The sequence below is a fragment of the Stenella coeruleoalba genome (assembly GCF_951394435.1).
Source record: "Stenella coeruleoalba genome assembly, chromosome: 3".
NCBI lineage: Eukaryota > Metazoa > Chordata > Mammalia > Artiodactyla > Delphinidae > Stenella > Stenella coeruleoalba.
This window is the reverse complement of record NC_137148.1, coordinates 34,189,236-34,210,967: the sequence shown is the minus strand read 5'-3', so window position 1 is coordinate 34,210,967 and position 21,732 is coordinate 34,189,236. Positions and strand designations below refer to the sequence as shown.

At 39.3% G+C, this 21,732-nt stretch overlaps 1 protein-coding gene across 1 annotated transcript in view; it reads left to right on the top strand.

Moving 5' to 3' along the window:
* The window catches only part of PLCXD3 (phosphatidylinositol specific phospholipase C X domain containing 3), a gene marked incomplete at its 5' end in the record, with an annotated part of 184,462 nt that overhangs the window by 111,533 nt on the left and 51,197 nt on the right, over positions 1–21,732 (top strand). Inside the window, one exon of the mRNA XM_079917527.1 lies at positions 20,163–20,871. Coding sequence (XP_079773653.1) covers positions 20,163–20,871 — 709 coding nt within the window. The remainder of the gene's footprint in view (positions 1–20,162; positions 20,872–21,732) is intronic.

Sequence of the window (21,732 nt, the reverse complement as noted above, 5' to 3'; positions counted from 1 at the left end):
GAGGAGTGGGAAGACAGGGCTGATTGTGTGACAACCACATCTGCCTTCGCAACTTTTTTCTTTTCACTTATGATGCATACTCCCTGAATATGACTGAATCTTCTTTGCGTCTCTTTCAATGCCTGCCGTGCACGGTTAGATTTAGGTACCTGTCCCAAGGATAAAACTACGGGGTGAAGAGATGGTCATGGAGTAAGTTACCCTGCAGTTGAGCCCCCTACAGGTGGGTTCTGGCTCTGGATTTCAGGAGAACCTATACTTGTGGTAAGAATCTGGAATGGCATGTCGGTAAGGAACAGAGCCTTCTAGAGATGGTGGCTCTTGCCATTGCTGCATCTGGTACAGGAAAGGGAACTCATGGTCCAGGGAATCAATAAGGGAGAGGACTTTAAAACACATTTATCTATCTTAGGCACTCCTGGATGCTGTGACAATATTTCCATTGAGTAGTACTAAGAATTTTTGGCAGCCATAGTATTTATAACTTTTCGGTGCAGTTCTCATTCGTTTGCTAAGCCAGTATTTGGTGAGAACCTACTATGTGCCAGGCACTTAGTGCTCAGAGTTAATAATGCAGAAATAATAATTAATAGTGATGATAAAAGCTAATATTTGTGGAGTATTTTATGTGATCCATGTCTAGTGCTTATCATTTATTTTACTTTATACTTTTATATGTAGATCGCATCATCTGTCCATTTATAGATTAAGATATTGAGGTGTACAGAGATGGAAAGATATTATTTCATACAACAAATATTTGAGTGTCTTTTATGTGTCAATTGCTGTGCCTTTTGCTAGAGATACAATAGTGAGTAAGACAGATTAGATACTTACTCTCATTGAATTTAGATTCTAGTGGGTGGGAAGCAGACAATAAGCAAATAAGCAATTAAATAGTATGAAGCTTGAAGTTGGTGATAAATATAATACTATGAAGAAAATCAAACTTGATCATGGGCTGAAGACTAACAGGGAGGGTGGGTTGAGTTAGATACTTTAGATACAGGAAGGTCAACTTAAGAAGATGACATTTAAGCTAAGACTTGAATGAAAAGGGTGTCAGCCATGCAAACAACAAGGGGCAGAGCAGAAGGATGCACACAAGGGCTAAATTGGAATGAGCTTAGGTATTTGGTTAGCAGAAAGAAGGCTGGTGTAGCTGGGGTGCAGCAAGCAAAGGGAGTCCCATCTTGAGGGGCCTTAGGACCCTGAGCTACATGTTACTAAAGGCTCCTGGGAGTCTGATTTCTTTCGACTTCATGGAGCATCTTTGGGGGCAGTGAATGGAGGAAGAACCAGACAGTGCTGTGCAAAACAGATTTTCTTGTTTCCTCTTAGGTAAAGTATATCTCTCTCTTAGGTACAGACTGTCTTGTCTTTCTTGGGCTGTCCAGGACCTTTGGGCGTTGAAGCAGAGCAGAATACCAGAGAAAGTGTGGTTTTCTTCTGGTTCTTTCCCACATTGTTTAGGAACAAAGATCCCTTTGGAGTTCTTCTCTAGGTTCTGCTAAAGTAGCCAAGGCCAACATTGTCAACAAAATATGCCGTTTTCTCCCTGATCTTTGCCACATTTCTTTCATAACCCACAACACAGTGTTTATGACATCTCTCCAAACTTGGAAATCACACAAGCAGAAATATGTGAATCAATGTGTATGTATGTATTCATGTGTGTGTCTATGTGTGTGTGTGTGTGTGTGTGTGTGAGAAGAGGGGAACTGGGAGTGGAGAAGCATAGGAAACTGAGGAGAGAAGATGGTGTAATGGGTATGTAGTTTATGAGCAAGAGATGCCAATATTACCTTAATTCCTCGTTATTCAAAGTGTGGTCCTTCAAACAACAGCATTGATAATACCTGAGAGCTTACTGGAAATGCAGAATCTCATGCCCCATCCCGGATTTTAACAAGGTCCTCAAGTGATCCATATGCACATTAACATTGAAAAAGTATAGCCTTAATGATTGCATATGCTTGGGTATTATTCTCACACTTTATCTTTTGTCATCAAGGATCTCTAGAAGATCATGGACTGAACAACTATTTTATCAAAGAGTATCACATACAGTTTATTACAGCATTTATCATACTTTATAATAATGGTGAATTTTTTTCTTGCCTAATTCACCCCACTATGATATGAATTCCACAAGGATGAACAACATGGGTTTGAACTACTTGGGTCCACTTATATGTAAATTTTTTCAATAGTAAACACTACAGCATAGCGTGATTCATGGTTGATTGAGTAGGCAGATGCAGAACCGCGAATATAGAGGAACCAAGTATACAGGGAGCCACCTATAAATTATACGCAGATTTTTGGCTGCACAGAGTGTGGGCACCCCTAGACCATGTGCATTGTTCAAGGATCAACCGTGTACTCTTTGATTTCCATATCCCTGACCCAATGCATGGCATGTAATAGATACTCAATAAATGTCTACCAAATGCTCGATAGTCCAGAGCAGGACATGAGGCATAAGGGATGCTTAATAGAAGGAACCACCTTCCCTTCCTTTACTTGATAAGTGCTGTTATTTTAATCTCCCAACTGCCCACCTCTTCTCAGCCACACACAGAACTCCTATCACAGTGTCTTGCACACAACAGGCACTTTATTTATTAAATAAGTTAAATAAGAACTAGACAAATCTAGTCCCTGCAAAACTCGTGCCACACAGAAGTTCCTGGAGTGGAGATGGAGATCAATGAATAAAAGGTACTTATCTGCATGGTTTAATTTTAGCCTGAAAAATTTACTGATTATCTTGAGAATTGTCAGAACAATTGAAAGAAATTTTGAGGTAAAAATCAAGAGATTGGTAGAAATACGTGTCTAAGCCACATATTCTGTTGGGTTTCAAACAAACCCAAAAACAATGCCTTGGCTGGACCTTCAAGATGGCAGAGGAGTAAGACACGGAGATCGCCTTCCTCCCCACAGATAAATCAAAAATACATCTACAAGTGGAACAACTCCTACAGAACACCTGCTGAACGCTGGCAGAAAACTTCAGACTTCCCAAAAGTCAAGAAACTCCCCACGTACCTGGGTAACTCAAAAGAAAAAAGAAAAAACAGAGAAAAAAGAATAGGGACGGGACCCACACCAGTGGGAGGGAGCCATGAAGGAGGAAAGGTTTCCACACACTAGGAAGACCCTTCACAGGTGGAGACTGCGGGTGGTGGAGGGCGGAAGCTTCGGAGCTGCGGAGGACAGCACAGCAACAGGGGTGCGGAGGGCAAAGTGGAGAGATTCCCACACAGAGGATCAGTGCCGACCAACACTCACCAGCCCGAGAGGCTTGTCTGCTCACCCGCCAGGGCGGGCGGGGGCTGAGAGCTGAGGCTCTGGCTTCGGAGGTCGGAGCGCAGGGAGAGGACTGGGGTTGGTGGCGTGAACACAGCCTGAAGGGGGCTAGTGCACCACGGCTAGCCGGGAGGGAGTCCGGGAAAAGTCTGGAGCTGCCGAAGAGACAAGAGACCATTGTTTCGGGGTGCACAAGGAGAGGGGATTCCTTCCCCGTCTGCCCACAGAAGGCAGAGCACCACCTAAACAAGCTCCAGAGACAGGCGCAAGCTGCGGCTATCATCACGGACCCCAGAGACGGGCATGAAATGCTAAGGCTGCTGCTGCAACCACCAAGAATCCTGTGTGCAAGCACAGGTCATTATCCACACCTCCCCTCCCAGGAGCCTGTGCAGCCCGCCACTGCCAGGGTCCCGGGATCCAGGGACAACTTCCCTGGGAGAATGCACGGCGCCACAGACAGTTGCAACGTCATGCCAGCCTCTGCAACCTCAGGCTCAGCCTGCATCCATACCCCTCCCCCCCCCCTGGCCTGAGTGAGCCAGAAACCCCTAATCAGCCGTTCCTTTAATCCCCTCCTGTCTGGGTGAAGAACAGATGCCAGAGGGTGACCTACATGCAGAGATGGGACCAAATCCAAAGCTGAACCCCAGGAGCTGTGCAAACAAAGAAGAGAAAGGGAAATTTCTCTGTGCAGCTTCAGGAGCAGCGGATTAAATCTCCACAGTCAACTTGATGTATCCTGCATCTGTGGAATACCTGAATAGACAAAGAATCATCCCAAAATTGAGGCAGTAGACTTTGGGAGCAACTGTAGACTTGGGGTTTGCTGTATGCGACAGACTAGTTACTGATTTTTATGTGTATATTAGTATAGCTTTTAGCACTTGTTATCATTGGTGGATTTATTTACTGGTTTGGCTGCTTCTTCTTTATTTTTTATTACTTAATTTTTTTAATTTTAATAATTTTTAAACATTTTTTATTTGAATAACATTTTATTTTATTTTATTTTATTTTATTTTTCTTTCTTTCTTTTCTCCCTTCTCTTCTGAGCTGTGTGGCTGACAGGGTCTTGGAACTCCAGCCAGGTGTCAGGCCTGAGCCTCTGAGGTGCGAGAGCCAAATTCAGGACACTGGACCGCCACAGATCTCCTGGCCCCACGTGATATCACTCAGCAAGAGCTCTCCGAGAGATCTCCATCTCAACGTTAAGACCCAACTCCACTCAACGACGAGCAAGGTCCAGGGCGGAAACCCACGCCAAACAAATAGCAAGACAGGAACACAACCCCACCCATTAGCAGAGAGGCTGCCTAAAATCTTAATAAGTTCATAGATGCCCCAAAACACACCACCAGACATGGTCCTGCCCACCAGAAAGATAAAATCCAGCCTCATACACTAGAACACAGGCACCAGTCCTCTCCACCAGGAAGCCTACACAAGCCACTGAACCAACTTTACCCACAGAGGGCAGACACCAAAACCAACAGGAACTACGAAACTGGAGCCTGCAAAAAGGAGACCACAAACAGAGCCAATCAAGCCAATCACAAGTCAATCAATAGTCAATCAAGTCCAGGAAGCACAGAGAGTCCCATAGAGGGTAAATCCAAGGAGAAACCAGCCAAGACACATATTAATTAAACTATCAAAAATTAAATACAATGAAAAAATATTAAAGCAGCAAGGGAAAAGCAACATACAAGAGAATCTCCATAAGGTTAACAGCTGACCTTTCAGCAGAAACACTGCAAGCCAGAAGGAAGTGGCAGGAGGTATTTAAAGTGATGAAAGGGAAAAACCTACCAACCAACATTACTCTACCCAGCAAGGATTGCAGTCAGATTCGATGGAGTAAATAAAAACTTTACAGACAAGCAAAATCTAAGAGAATGCAGCACCACCACAGCAGCTTTACAACAAATGCTAAAGGAATTTCTCTAGGCAGGAAACACAAGAGAAGGAAAAGACCTACAATAACAAACCCAAAACAATTAAGAAAATGGGAATAGGAACATACATATCGATAATTACCTTAAATGTAAATGGATAAAATGTTTCAACCAAAAGACATAGACTGGCTGAATGGATACAAAACAAGACCCATATATATGCTGTCTACAAGAGACCCACTTCAGACCTAGGGACACATACAGACTGAAAGTGAGGGGATGGAAAAAAATATTCCATACAAATGGAAATCAAAAGAAAGCTGGAGTAGCAATTCTCATATCAGACAAAATAGACTTTAAAATAAAGATTATTACAAGAGACAAAGAAGGACACTATATAACGATCAAGGGATCAATCCAAGAAAAAGATATAACAATTGTAATATTTATGCACCTCAATACATAAGGCAAATGTTAACAGCCATAAAGGGAGAAACTGAGAGTAACACAATAAGAATAGGGGACTTTAACACCCCAATTTCACCAATGGACAGATCATCCAAAATGAAAATAAATAAGGAAACACAAGCTTTAAACGACACATTAAACAAGATGGACTTAATTGATATTTATAGGACATTCCATCTAACAACAACAGAATACACTTTCTTCTCTAGTGCTCATGGAACATTCTCCAGGATAGATCTTACCTTGGGTCACAAATCAAGCCTTGGTAAACTTAAGAAACTTGAAATCATATCAAGTATCTTTTCTGACCATAACACTATAAGACTAGATATCAATTACTATATATCAATTACAGGGGAAAAAATGTAAAATATACAAACACATGGAGGCTAAACAATACACTACTAAATAACCAAGATATCACTGAAGAAATCAAAAAAGAAATTAAAAAATACCTGGAAACAAATGACAATGAAAACACAACGACCCAAATCCTATGGGATAGAGCAAAAACAGTTCTAAGAGGGAAGTTTATAGCAATACAATCCTACCTCAAGAAACAATAAACATCTCAAATAAACAACCTAACCTTACAGCAAAAGCAATTACAGAAAGAAGAACATAAAAAACCCAAAGTTACCAGAAGGAAGGAAATCATAAAAATCAGATTTGAAATAAATGAAAAAGATATGAAGGAAACAATACCAAAGATCAATAAAACCAAAAACAGGTTCTTCAAGAAGATAAAAAAATTGATAAACCATTAACCAGACTCATCAAGAAAAAAAGGGAAAAGACTGTAATCAACAGAATTAGAAATGAAAAAGGAGAAGTAACAACAGATACTGCAGAAATACAAAGGATCATGAGAGATTACTACAAGCAACACTATGCCAATAAAATGGACAACCTGGAAGAAATGGACAAATTCTTAGAAATGCACAACCTTCCGAGACTGAACCAGGAAGAAAAAAAATATGAACAGACCAATCACAAGCCCTGAAATTGAGACTGTGATTAAATATCTTCCAACAAACAAAAGCCCAGGAGAAGATGGCTTCACAGGTGAATTCTATCAAACATTTAGAGAAGAGCTAACACCTATCCTTCTCAAACTTTTCCAAAATATAGCAGAGAGAGGAACACTCCCAAATTCATTCTAGGAGGCCACCATCACCCTGATACCAAAACCAGACAAAGATGTCACAAAGAAAGAAAACTACAGGCCAATATCACTGATGAAACTAGATGCAAAAATCCTCAACAAAATACTATCAAACAGAAACCAACAACACATTAAAAGGATCATACACCATGATCAAGTGGGGTTTATCCCAGGAATGCAAGGATTCTTCAATGTATGCAAATCAAACAGTGTGATACACCATATTAACAAATTGAAGGAGAAAAACCATATGATCATTTCAATTGATGCAGAAAAAACTTTTGACAAAATTCAACACCCATTTATGATAAAAACCCTCCAGAAAGTAGGCATTGAGGGAACCTACATCAACAAAATAAAGGCCATATATGACAAACCCACAGTCAACATTATCATCAATGGTGAAAAACTGAAACCATTTCCACTAAGATCAGGAACAAGACAAGGTTGCCCACTCTCACCACTATTATTCAACATAGTTTGGAAGTTTTAGCCACAGCAGTCAGAGAAGAAAAAGAAAGAAAAGTAATCCAAATTGGAAAAGAAGAAGTAAAGCTGTCACTGTTTGCAGCTGACATGATACTATACATAGAGAATCCTAGAGATGCTACCAGAAATCTACTAGAGCTAATGAATTAATTTGGTAAAGTAGCAGGATACAAAATTAATGCACAGCAATGTCTTGCATCCTGTACACTAATGATGAAAAATCTGAGAGAGAAATTAAGGAAACACTCCCAATTACCATTGCAACAAAAAGAATAAAATACCTAAGAATAAACCTACCTAAGGAGATAAAAGGCCTGTATGCAGAAAACTATAAGACATTGATGAAAGAAATTAAAGATCATACAAATAGATGGAGAGATCTACCATTATCTTGGATTGGAAGAATCAACATTGTGAAAATGACTCTACCACCCAAAGCAATCTACAGGTTCAATGCAATCCCTATCAAACTACCACTGGCATTTTTCACAGAACTAGAACAAAAAAATTCACAATTTGTATGGAAACACAGAAGACCCCGAATAGCCAAAGCAATCTTGAGAAAGAAAAATGGAGGTGGAGGAATCAGGCTCTCTGACTTCAGGCTATATGACAAAGCTACAGTAATCAAGACAGTATGGTACTGGCACAAACAGAAAGATAGATCAATGTAACAGGATAGAAAGCCCAGAGATACACCCACGCACATATGGTCACCTTATCTTTGATAAAGGAGGCAAGAATATACAATGGATAATAGACAGCCTCTTCAATAAGTGGTGCTGGGAAAACTGGATAGCTACATGTTAAAGAATGAAATTAGAGCCCTCCCTAATACCATATACAAAAATAAACTTAAAATGGATTAGATACCTAAATGTGAGGACAGACACTATAAAACTCTTAGAGGAAAACATGGGCAGAACACTCTTTGACATAAATCACAGCAAGATTCTTTTTGAGCCACCTCCTAGAGAAATGGAAATAAAAACAAAAATAAACAAATGGGACTTAATGAAACTTAAAAGCTTTTGCATAGCAACAGAAACCATAAACAAGATGAAAAGACAACCATCAGAATGGGAGAAAATATTTGCCAATGAAGCAACCGACAAAGGATTAATGTCCAAAATATACAAGCAGCTCATGCAGCCCAATATCAAAAAAACAGACAAGCCAATCCCAAAATGGGTAGAAGACCTAAGGAGACATTTCTCTAAAGAAGATATACAGATTGCCAACAAACACATGAAAGGATGCTCAACATCACTAATCATTAGAGAAATGCAAATCAAAACTTCAATGAGGTATCACCTCACACCAGTCAGAATGGCCATCATCAAAGAATCCACAAACAATAAATGCTGGAGAGGATGGAACCCTCTTGCACTGTTGGTGGGAATGTAAATTGATACAGCCACTATGGAGAACAGTATGGAAGTTCCTTAAAAAACTAAAAATAGAACTACCGTACAACCCGGCAATCCCACTACTGGGCATATACCCTGAGAAAACCATAATTCAAAAAGTGTCATATACCACAATGTTCATTGCAGCTCTATTTATAATAGCCAGGACATGGAAGCAACCTAAGTGTACATCGACAGATGAATGGATAAAGGAGTTGTGGCACATATATACAATGGAATATTACTCAGCCATAAAAACAAATGAAAATGAGTTATTTGTAGTGAGGTGGATGGACCTAGAGTCTGTCATACAGAGTAAAGTAAGTCAGAAAGAGAAAAACATATACCGTATACTGACACATATATATGGAATCTTAAAAAAAAAATGGTTCTGAAGAACCTTGTGACAGGACAGGAATAAAGACCAAATGTAGAGAGTGAACTTGAGGACATGGGGAGGGGGATGGGCAAGCTGGGAAGAAGTGAGAGAGTGGCATGTACACTACCAAATGTAAAATAGGTAGCTAGTGGGAAGCAGCTGCATAGCACAGGGAGATCAGCTCCGTGCTTTGTGATCACCTAGAGGGGTGGATAGGGAGACACAAACAGGAGGGCATATAGGGATATACGTATGCATATAGCTGATTCACTCTATCATACAGCAGAAACTAACACAATTGTACTTATACTCCAATAAAGATGTTAAAAAAAAAAAAAAAAGCAGGGCTTCCCTGGTGGCGCAGTGGTTGAGAGTCCACCTGTCGATGCAGGGGACACGGGTTCGTTCCCTGGTCCGGGAGGATCCCACGGAGCGGCTGGGCCCGTGAACCATGGCCTCTGAGCCTGCGCGTCTGGAGCCTGTGCTCCACAACGGGAGAGGCCGCAACAGTGAGAGGCCCACATACCGAAAAAAAAAAAAAAATGCAGTGTTTCATATGTGATAGTTTTAGTTGCTGTAAGTATTCAGAATATCTTAAAAGTAAAATGACACCATGAGAAGCATGTGAGAGATGAGTTTTACTGTGGGAAAATGTGTGTGTGGGTGGAGGGAGACAATTCCATGTTTGGTTTATACTTCTGGAAATTACTTTATCTGCCTGTACAGTTTCAACTAGAGCAAGCTTTCTCAACCTTGTTAGTACAGTCGTCCCCCCTTATTCGATGTTCTGCTTTTTGAGGTTTCAGTTATCCGGGTCATCTCTGGCCCAAAAATATTACATGGAAAATTCCAGAAATGAACAATTCATAAGTTTTAAGTTGCTCACTGTTTAAGTAGTGTGATGAAACCTCATGCTGACCACTCTGTCCCACCTTGGCAGTGAATCATCCCTTTGAGCAGGGTATCCCGCCCATTGGTCACTTAGCCATCTTGGTTATCACATAGACTGCCATGGTATCTCAGTGCTTGTGTTCCAAGTAACACTTATTTTACTTAATAATGGCCCGAAAGTGCAAGAGTAGTGATGCTGGCAATTCAGATAGTTTCTTACTGTGCCTAATTTATAAGTTAAACTTTATCATATGTATGTCCGTATAGGAAAAAACATAGTATATATAGGATTTGGTACTATTCATGGTTTCAGGCATCCACTGGGTGTCTTGGAACATATCCCCTGCAGATGAGGGGAACTACTGTACAGACATTTTGGGCTGGTTCATTCTTTGTTGTGGAAGCTGTCCAGTGCATTGCAGGCTGGTCAGCTGCATCTCTGGCCCTCTACCCACTCAATGCCAGTAGCACTGCCCCCTTCACTTATAACAACACAAAACATCTCCAGGTGTTGTCAAATATTTCCTGGATCAAAATCAACCCTGGTTAAATACCACTTCTCTAGGGAAACAGATGGGTCTATTGGTCTTTCTGATTACCTAACAGTATTGCTGCTCTATTGATTTTCCTCTTAAATCTTTGTATTTCATATATAGATTCTTCCTGGTCTCAGGACCTTCCCATTTAGGAAGCTGCCCTCACCAATGCTATGCTGGCAGATTTAGAAGTTTGGGGTACTGTTATCCCTGGCTTAGCAGCTCCTGAGAATGGTCCAGGCAGATGCTGCAGTGGGGAGGGGGAATGTATAGCTGAGCTGGTTTATGGGAAGTTAGCGGTAATTTAGGGATTCTTTATTTCTTGGGGTGTCTTTTAATTATTTTTCAGACAACCCTATTGATAGTCCTTAAAAGGACATCTATATGAAAAAGAGGTTTAATAAGTTTCACCAAGGGTGGCAGTTGGAGCAGGCTTTCTTTTCTGCCCCTTGACTGAAACGCTGCTGCTCTAAACTATTCACTGTCAGCTCCTCTACTGGTTTAAAGAAACGACCCAACAAGTTTAAAGAAATTGTGATGAATATTGAGCTTCTCTACTGGGAGGCATTAATGTAATAAGGCTTCTCAAATTTAGCATCTGGGATCCTGGATCAAAAGACTTAAAAGTAAAGAAACCAACCTCCTTTACTTCAGCTTACTGTCTCTGAGACGTGCTGAGTGTGGCTTTACACAATACGAAAGATACAGATTTATCCAAGGAGAAAACACAGCATGGTCATTTTGATTTTTCCTTTACAAAAGGATTAATCTCAGTGTTCTACAAGATGTGTCAGGTTTAATTTAATATTAAAAATTGTATTTCCTATACATTTATGTCAAGTGAAGTACAAATATTAAATTACAAGCATGTAGTTTTTAATTATCTGTTCAGTTTTAGAAGTGTCTTAGTTTGTATTACATATTGTGCATTATCTCTGATGACACAAAATCACTTGTATTGTCCACAAAGCCCTATCGTGTGCTAGAGGACTGAAGCAAGATTACATGACAGGAATAAGGAGTGATCCTTATTCCTCAAGGTTTGGCCTTTGTCTCTGAAAAATCCAAATAACCGATCACTTTAATCAACAGGGGAAAAAATTAATGAGATTAATTGTAGGTTGTCAAATAATAACCAAATAATTGATTTTGACATTTTTTTCTGTCAGATTGAGCATTGTATAGTTACAATTGGAGATAATTGACTGACTTCCAAATCAAGTAAAAATGATTTGAGAATTAATATTTTTTCATAATCTGTGTATGTTCCCTACTCTATTGCAATCAGAAACCAATAGGAGGTTTTGTTTATTAAGTACTACCGGGAATGGGGCAGTACAGATCTACCTGCAGAGATGATCACGTGCTGAGGTCAGAGTCCTATATGCCATCAATCTGGTTTGTACCCTCTCAAGGCCAGAGTCCACACAGAGTTGTGTTTAGGGATTTTAGTACAACGTAACAGGGAATGGAGCTGACTAATTAGTACTCTGGAGTCGACAATATTGAAGGAACACCAACAGGCAGAGAGACTCAACACATAACTAAGTTCTACTTACCAGCCTAACATTTAGTGGTGAAATTTCAGTATCCTAAGGGTGGGATGGAGTCATAAGAGAAAATAATTTCCTTAGAAGACTTAAATACTGGATAAGTTACCAAGGCCAGATTCCTGTTAATGAAAGTGAGACAGAGAGCAAGAGGAATTTGATGAGACGTGCCACTCTATTGTCTGAAATCAATTCTATAGCTTTTTTTCTAAGATTAAGTCCATTCTAGAGGCTGAGGCAGGATAATGCCTGAAGAGGAAGGTTACATGGTAGTAGCTAGTATAAAGGGAACATTACCTAAAAGCTATGTCAGTGGTCCCAACCGGAAACCAGGCCATTGGCAATGGAATGGAAAAGAAGAGGCCATATCTGACAGAGGATTTGGAGGTCAGTACAACGGGACTTTAAGGCTGACTGAATGTGAGGTTTGAGGGGCAGGTAAGAATTCAAGATGAATCCAAGGATGAGATGGAAGGAATATGAGATAAGTATGATAGGGACACATATAAAGGAGCAGGTTTGAAGGGGAAGATACTATGCTTCATCTAAAACATTTTAAGTTTAAGTTTCCCATGGAGCAATGAAATTTAGTTACCTGATAGGCAGACAGGGAATCTGTAACGGAGGTCAGATTAGATGGGATCAATTTATTATGCATCTATTATAAGGCATGAGGCCAAAGAAATGAATGAGATCACCCTAGGAAGAAGCATGGAGCAAGTTGAAGTCTTGAATAGAACTTTGGATAACACTCTCATTTAGGAATTGGAAGAGCAGCAAGAGGTGGCAAAAGGAGACTGAGAAAGGACAGTTACAAGAAAGTAGAAAAACTAGGAAAGAGTCATGGCTAAAAAGCCAAAGGAGGAAAATATTTCAAGAAGGAAGTATAGCAGTATCAAATGTTCCAGCAAGGCTGAGCAGGATTCACTCATTCCTTTACTCAACAATGTTAACGTAAATGCCTGCTAAGCTCTGTGCTAGGATTTAGGAATGAGATCACAGAAGGCTGGTGAGTTTCTTTAGTAGTCACTGAGGATATTTCACAGAGGTTTTATATGAGTTACAATCATGATAGTGTGATTACAGCAGTTAAAGATGGAACCAAAGTTAGGGAGAGAGAGCCAGGCTGTGTAGACTAATTTTCTGAGAAATCTAAAAGGAAATAGTAAAGAAAAAGGGGGTCAACAATGGCCTAATCTGTAAAAATGGTTATTAGTAGAAGTAGTGATTTTGCTTTTATAGCATATCCCATGTGAACAATTTTGACCCACTGACTTGAACCAAATGTTTTTATATTTATAAAGCTGGATACAGTAGTGGGCACAGGAGATTATAAGGCATAGTTTTTTCTTTTGGGGAAGCTTACAATCTAGATTAAAATCAATATGTATGTTGGGGGATTGCAGGTGGAAAGCAAGATATAAAGACTGAATAAAAATTCAATGAACATAATGAGCATTAGTTACAACATCTAATAACTGGTACTGGTTGATGAGAAGGAGCTGCAGACTAGACGAACTGTGAATTCAGGGGAAAGGAAGACCACCATGAGTGAACAAAGGCTTTGCCACAGAGAAGGGAATACATGTAAGTTGCAGAAGAAGACTAGGACTGAGACTTTCATGAAGGGAAGGCCAGTGCGTAAACTTCACTCCAGAACTCTGTCTCTTCCCATGGAAAGTAGAGATACTACCACCTGCTTATCTTCTACCCTAGAAAAGGGCGTCAAAAGCTAAATATACTCTTTCACCCCTTCATCCAGCAGTCTTCTTTCGGTTCACAGATTGCAGGTACGTATGCTTCCCTACTCCTGTGGTGTTGGCCTTATAATCACAAAAGGTACCAAGATATCAAATACACAGGAAACCTGTTCCCAGAAAGCAGGAATCTTAAAAACCTTGGCGCTGTGCTAAATGAAACAGGAATAAAACAGGCAAGGAAAGGGAAATACAGAGTGCCATGCATAAACTTTTGCAAGCAAGCTTAGTGCCCTGCAGAGACCAGGAGAGGAGCAGTTCTTACATTGATGGAGTCAGAGCCTGAATTCTAAGATCAGGATATAGATATCAGAATTGCACACTCATGAGCATGTCAAACCTTAGCCTCCTGGGCCTTCTTGCTCTGAAGGTTCACAGATGAAATGAACTTGATGCATTTTCTTTGATGTTTATTAAACCCATAATTTTGCAGAATTTGAAATGGAACTGTGACCAAACTGAGAGACCAACCAGAACTCCATCTCAAAGAGCTTTTATAAATAATGCTGGAAAGATATTGAATGGAAGAGAGGTAGTACTTAGTATACATAACAGATCAATTTTCTTAACATGGCAGAATGTAAATATTTAGCTGCTGTTCAAAGCAACAAGAAATGTGGTAATGTTGATTGTCCTACATTTGCTAAATCTTAGACAAGTGATGGGTAAGAATCTGATTTTCAAAAACTATTTACAAAAATCTAAATCCTGCAACTTAAATCATTTCCGTTCCTGCTTGCACAGATGTCCCAATGTGTGTTGTCTAGGTAATGTTTTTCTTAGCCACAAGTGAATAGATGTTTTGTGACTAGGTATATCACCATATGAAAATAATTGTAATTTAAGTTTTATAGTTCTTTTATGGAACCTTCATGAACATGGGTTCATTTCTTCCTTGTAAGAATCATATGAAGTAGGTGTGGAGAGTATCTTAATTGAACAAATTGGAAAATCCAAAACCAGAAGAGTTAACAATCCGATGACGCTCCAGTGTTAAACTTTGAGTTAGTAACTGAGCTCGAATTCGAGCCTAGTCTTCCAACACATTCAATGCTGTTTTCAAAGTACTGTATTGCCTAATTTAATATGAAGACCAGGCTGCATCAGTCTGAAATCAAAGTATTGGCCAAGGCTGTAATTTCATTTGCGGCTAAGGATCCTTTTGAAAGCTTGCTGATTGTTGGCAGAATGTAGTTCTTTGAGTTGTAGCACTGTGGCCCTCAGCTCCTAGACGCTGCCAACTCTTCACTTCATAAGAAGGAAATCTTTTCCTCTTCCAACTTGGGTCCAGTGATTGGTGGTCTAAAAATTAATCAACAATAGATAGATTAACAGGAGAAAAGACAATGTTTATTTATGCATGCACAGTGTACATGCAGAAGCACTCAGAGACTAGTCACTTACTGGAATAACCAGAAAGAAAAGGCTTATATACTAAACTTAACAAAAGAGGGGTAGATAGAGCTTCAATGGGAGAGTATGGAAGGTTCTTTTTTTTTTTTAATTCTAACAAGCAGCTGAATTCACACTTCTGGTGCTAAGTGTCGTTTTTTGTTTTTGTTTTTGTTTTTGTTTTTGTTTTTCCCCAATCAAGTAACTCCCTGGGAGGGAAGTCAATGGTAACTATATTTTCAGAGGTTCTATTTAAATTTAGATAATGTTTCTGTATGTGGCTGCTGATTGTTCAGATATATTCAGCTCAAAGTAATTTTCATATCATTTTGGTAGGCTATTAATCACTTCAACTGCCACACGATCCTCTCTACCACATTGCATTTTGTTTCTTAAGGACAACAGAACATCTGCTGCTGCTTGTTGTCTCTGTTTGATGGGCTTACCTGCTTAGGTTAGGTCCACTCAGGATAATCTCTCTTTAGTTAACACAAAGCCAACTGATTAGGGACCTTAATTACATCTGAAAAAAAAAAAACTCTTCCATATACTGGAACATAATCATGAGAATGATATCCCTCATATTTACCATGTTCAAGTGGAGGGGATTATATAGGACAACTATAACAGGGGATGGAAGTTTGGGGGGCCATCCTAGAAGTCTTCCTACCACAGCAAATTATAGGATGAGATGTTAAGTTCAGTACTACAAGAGACCATAAAAATGAGATGATCACGCAGATCCCTTACACTGTTGAGTTAATAAAATGGATGCTGCATTTTAGCTGATTAGACTATATGACATCTAAGGTCATCCATACCAGAATGCAGAATGGAGTAACTCCTCCATTCAAGAAAACTTTTTAAACCAACTTGATTTCTTTCACTCTTTCTCTTAGCTGATACATAGTTTACAAGCATAAAGAGGTGCGTATGAACATTTTAAATTTAATTTCCCTTCATTAACATTTCAAGTTCTTATATTAGGCGCTTGGGTTTGTAGACCTCAAATGCCCTCGTTAACCCCAAAGGGTTGTTATAGCTTTCATTAGTTAACTATTGCTATGTAACAAATTATCCCCAAACTTAGTCACTTAAAACAAGACACAGTTTCTGTGGGTCAGGAGTCTAGGCAAATATTAACTGAATCCTCTGCTTCAAGATCTCTCACAAGGCTGCAGTCAAGATCCCACTGGGGCAGGATGTACTTCCAAGGTTACTCAGTGGCTATTGAAGGATTCGGATCTTTGAGGGCTGTTAGACTGAGGGGCTCTGTTCCTAACTTGCTGCTGGCTGGAGGCCATTCCCAGGTCTTTGTTACATGGACCTCTGCAACACAGCAGTTTGCTTCATCAAAACCAGCATGAGAAAGAGTAGCATGATGGAAGTCACAGTCTTTTGCAGCATAATCTCAGAAGTGGTATCCCATCATGTTTGTGTTATTTAATTTATTAGAAAAAAGTCACTAGATTGGGCCTACACTCAACAGAGAGATGTAAATGTCAGGATGACAGGGAATGTTAAGGTCTGTCTTAGAAGTATGCCTACTGTCTGAATGAGGGAATGATGTAGCCGACTGAGGAGAAACTAATAAAAGTGGCTGTTTCTAAGAAATGAAAGACAATAACCTCTTCCATTCCATTCACTTATTCAGAGCCAGAGCAAAGGAACTTGACTGGCCTGGGTTCATAATGGGAGTGGCCAGCTCTTGTCTAAGTAGAGAGGACAAATCAAAGCCAAAATTGAAAAGCTAAGTTCAGAATCAAAGGAGCAACTTTAAGTATCATGTCCAAGGTACGAGTTTGGGCAGTAGATAAAATAAGAATAAGAGGACAAGAGGACAGGAACACTGAACCAGTGTAGAAGCAAAATATTAGACCAGATAAGGCACACAGGTTGTGGATTTAGAACAAAGAAATAGTGTTTAGCACTGTTTTGCTCATGGGCAGGCTCCCTGATTTTAAAGACACAGGGCTGGGCCAGAGGCTTTCTCTGTTATTGAAAGTCATAAAGTAGTAGTGCTGTATTTTTGTTTTAAGTTCAAACAAATAGAAAGCTTCATGGTTTAGAGGAAATTTTGAAATTTGGGAGGAACTACTATTCCAAATGAAATTAAAAGTCTTGAAAATATTCTTTCTTGGCCAATGTTAGATTATGTATTTTCTCCCAAAATGCATAGTGTTTTATGTTGATTGATAATTTAATTCTCTTCAAATAAAATTTGCATCTGGTGAATAATTCTGTTCATCAAGCTTAGAACAAATACTGGTGGGGGTATCAGTGGTTTCTCCTTCTGTGTGTTATCTGTTTTTAATTTTTATTTTTAATATTACCTTATTTTGGCCTTAATAACAAATTAATATTTCTAGTAACGTGTCAAAAACAAGGAGCAACTCATTTCTGAAAGAAGTCTAGTCATATTTAATTCCCTTTCTGTGTGCTTCCAATTATGTCTTCTATTAGATTACAGAAGTAACTAATTACTTTCATCCACCTTTTCTTCACGTGCCTGTAAATTAATTTAAAATTTTATAAATTAACCCTTATTTTGAGGGTTTATTTACTTATTTATACTTATTTTAATCCAATCCTAGATCATTTCATTATAACTGTTTTTTTTTTTTTTTTTTTTTTTTTTTTTGGTACGCGGGCCTCTCACTGTTGTGGCCTCTCCCGTTGCGGAGCACAGGCTCCGGACGCGCAGGCTCAGCGGCCATGGCTCACGGGCCCAGCCGCTCCGCGGCATGTGGGATCCTCCCGGACCGGGGCACGAACCTGTGTCCCCTGCATCGGCAGGCGGACTCTCAACCCCTGCGCCACCAGGGAAGCCCATTATAACTCTTCTTAAGCTCACTTTTTTATTTCTTTCTTTAAACATAATCTTGCTGTATATTAAACCATAGTACAGTTTAGTTTCTTCATTTATATTAGCCATTCACTGAACAGCAACTAATAAATCAACATGCAGCAATTTAAATCCCTATTAAAATTTGCCAATGTCAGATCCAAACTGACAGTTTTCCTTATCCAGAAAGTGCTGACATTTTCTTCCCATACCATCTACTAAAGATAAATAGATCAGATAGTTCCGGATGAAAGTAAATGTGGTATTTCTATATTTTGGGGTTACCTTTCATTGTTTGAAAAATTCCAATAATTCTGAGGAATTATCTGTTCCAAGTCTTGAAAGGTTATGATTTACAAGGTATCAAAGTATGTTTCAAACTATTTTTTCTAACAACCCACCATGGTGTCTAATATCCATACTCTTGTAATTACTGTAGTCTGTTTACTGCTAGACATAGATAAATAGATATATCTCTATAGGCATAGAGATATAGATTGACATAGATATGGAATATAGACAAAGATAAATATTGCATCACTAAAAAATTTTGCTTCAAATAGCTTAACAGTTAAAGGCCCTGAGGTGATAATAAACTTACAAGGGTGTGTGTGTGTGTGTGTGTGCATGCACGTGCACAAGTACACATCTTGGGTTGGAAGACTGAAAAATCTAGAAAAAACTGTACTTCAATGGATGTAAATCAGGAGTGAGCAACAAGGTGTAAGGAAGCCTGAGTAACAGATGGGGAATAATGACATCTGCCTTTTCTAATGTGTGAAAAATCCAGAATATGTTAATTTAATTTTACCAAGAAGTAAAGGAGGCTTTTTTTTTTCCAAAGTCAAAAGAACTTTATTTTGATCTGGTAATCTTACATTTACCTTTAAAAATTATTTAAAAGAACTTTTAAGTGAAGATTCTCTGTAATGTTTCTGAATATTTTTTTAATTTTTTAATGTAATTTAATTTATTTTTTATACAGCAGGTTCTTATTAGTTATCCATTTTATACATATTAGTGTATATATGTCAATCCCAATCTCCCAATTCATCCCACCACCACCACACCCCACCACTTTCCCCCCTTGGTGTCCATACATTTGTTCTCTACATCTGTGTCTCTAAAATTAAAATGAAATAATTTTCCTTTATTGTGTCCAATGATATTTTAAATGGCACTCTGTACTTACAGGCAAATCATACACATGTTCATTGCTACATTTCTGGAGGTTTGATATTTGTAACTGCCAAAAATAAATAATTAAACAGGTTCTCCCTAGGAAGAAATTCTTCTAAATTTGGAAGCAACTCCAAAGAGAGCATTCACTGTAGAGAGGAAATATCTGTGAAGAAAATAGTCTACTAGTTAATTTTTAAATACCGTCAGTTGTGTTAATTTGCAAGAAAAAAATAATTGTTTATTCAATATGTAAAAAGTACCTGACTTCATCTACATTCACAATTGCCCAAATGCAGGACAAGAATGATGTTAAAATATCAGAAATTGTACCGTCCTCTTGCCTTATCTCTCCCCTCCTTTATTCCCGTGACCTCTTGTGCTTTCCAAAGTGCAGGAAGTAACACTGATCATCTACCTGTGAAAAGGTCTTCTTTATTCATTGAAACAAGCCCTCTAGGCTTACAATCAACCCAAAATAGAGGGAAAGGGCAAGATTGTAGACAAAGTATTTGAGAACTGGTGAGTTCCTATAAATTCTACTTTATGAATGGTCACTTACGCCACCTATATGGAAAACCAACCCTAATGAATATGTTAAATTCTTGGTTTACAGAAGTAGAAGATGATCTTTTGAATTTTAAAAAATTGATTAGTTGGGATTTTTTTCTTATCATTTTACAAACCATTTGGTCAGTTGAAGTCCTCCATGTACTATACTAGGTTATAAAATAAGACCCTTCTAAGACATTCGAATGTACTAGGTAAATATTCCTTAGTATTTCCTTTGGCTCATTTGAGGGAGAGATATGGACATGGCAAGACGGAAAGAAGTTGGGAAGGACAAAGGACTGAAATGTAATCACATTGTGCCTTGTTATTCTTCTAGGATCTCATGATTCCTTCAGCTTCTACATTGATGAAGCCTCTCCAGTGGGGCCTGAACAGCCAGAAACTGTCCAGAATTTTGTCTCTGTGTTTGGAACTGTGGCGAAAAAGCTGATGCGGAAATGGCTAGCCACTCAAACCATGAACTTTACTGGTCAGCTAGGAGCTGGGATCCGTTATTTTGATCTTCGAATTTCCACCAAGCCTAGAGACCCCGACAATGAACTCTACTTTGCTCATGGTTTGTTCAGTGCCAAAGTCAATGAAGGCCTTGAGGAGATCAATGCATTCCTCACAGATCACCATAAGGAGGTAGTATTCTTGGACTTCAACCACTTTTATGGGATGCAGAAGTATCACCATGAAAAACTCGTCCAAATGCTGAAAGACATCTATGGAAATAAAATGTGCCCAGCGATTTTTGCCCAGGAAGTGAGTCTAAAGTACCTGTGGGAGAAGGACTACCAAGTGCTGGTCTTCTACCACAGTCCAGTGGCTCTGGAAGTACCCTTTCTCTGGCCTGGGCAGATGATGCCAGCACCTTGGGCCAACACCACAGACCCGGAAAAACTGATCCAGTTTCTTCAGGCATCCATCACTGAGAGAAGGAAGAAGGGATCATTTTTTATATCTCAGGTGGTGCTGACCCCCAAAGCTAGCACCGTGGTCAAAGGGGTGGCCAGTGGTCTCAGAGAAACAATCACAGAAAGGTAAGTGTCCTTAAGTTATCAGGGGAAATTTTTAAATAATTAAACCCAAATTCAAATAGTTAATTAGTGATGGAGTTAATTCACACCCATGTGAGTTAGTTTCCTAGGGCTGCCACAACAAAGTATCACAGGCTGCTGGGTAGCTTAAAAACAAAAGAAATTTACCATCCTTCAGTTCCAGAGGCTAGAAGTCTGAAATCAAGGTGTCAGCAGGACTCGCTCCTTCTGAGAGCTTTGAGGGAGAATCTTTTCCATGCCTCTGCATTAACTTCTGGCAATGGTTGGCATCCATTGTGGTTCTTAGCTTACAGATGCATCACTCCAGTCTCTGCACCCACCTTTACATGGCATTCTTCCCTGCTTCTCTGTCTTCTCTTCTTATAATGACACTAGTCATATTGGATTAGGGCCCACCCTAGTGATCTCATCTTAATTTAATTACATCTGCAAATGCCCTATTTCTAAATAAGGTCACACTTACAGGTACTGGGGATTAGGACTTGAATATGTCATTTTGTAAGACACAGGTCAACCCACAGCACCATGATTTTTGTTTGTTTGTGTTTGTTTTTGTTTTGTTTTTACCACACCATGCAGCTTGCAGGATCTTAGTTCCCCAACCAGGGGTCGAACCTGGGCCCCCTGCAGTGGAAGCACAGATGGAGTCCTAACCACTGGACTGCCAGGGAATCCCTGCACCATGCATTTTGACGCCATGTCCGGTTATCTTTTCATAGCACTCCTTTTCACATTTGCATAGCATTTTATAGATTACAAAGCCCTTTCTCTACTTTTTTCAGAGTATTTTCACATACTTGATTCCATTTGATCTGCATAACAATCCTGGGAAGTAGATACTGT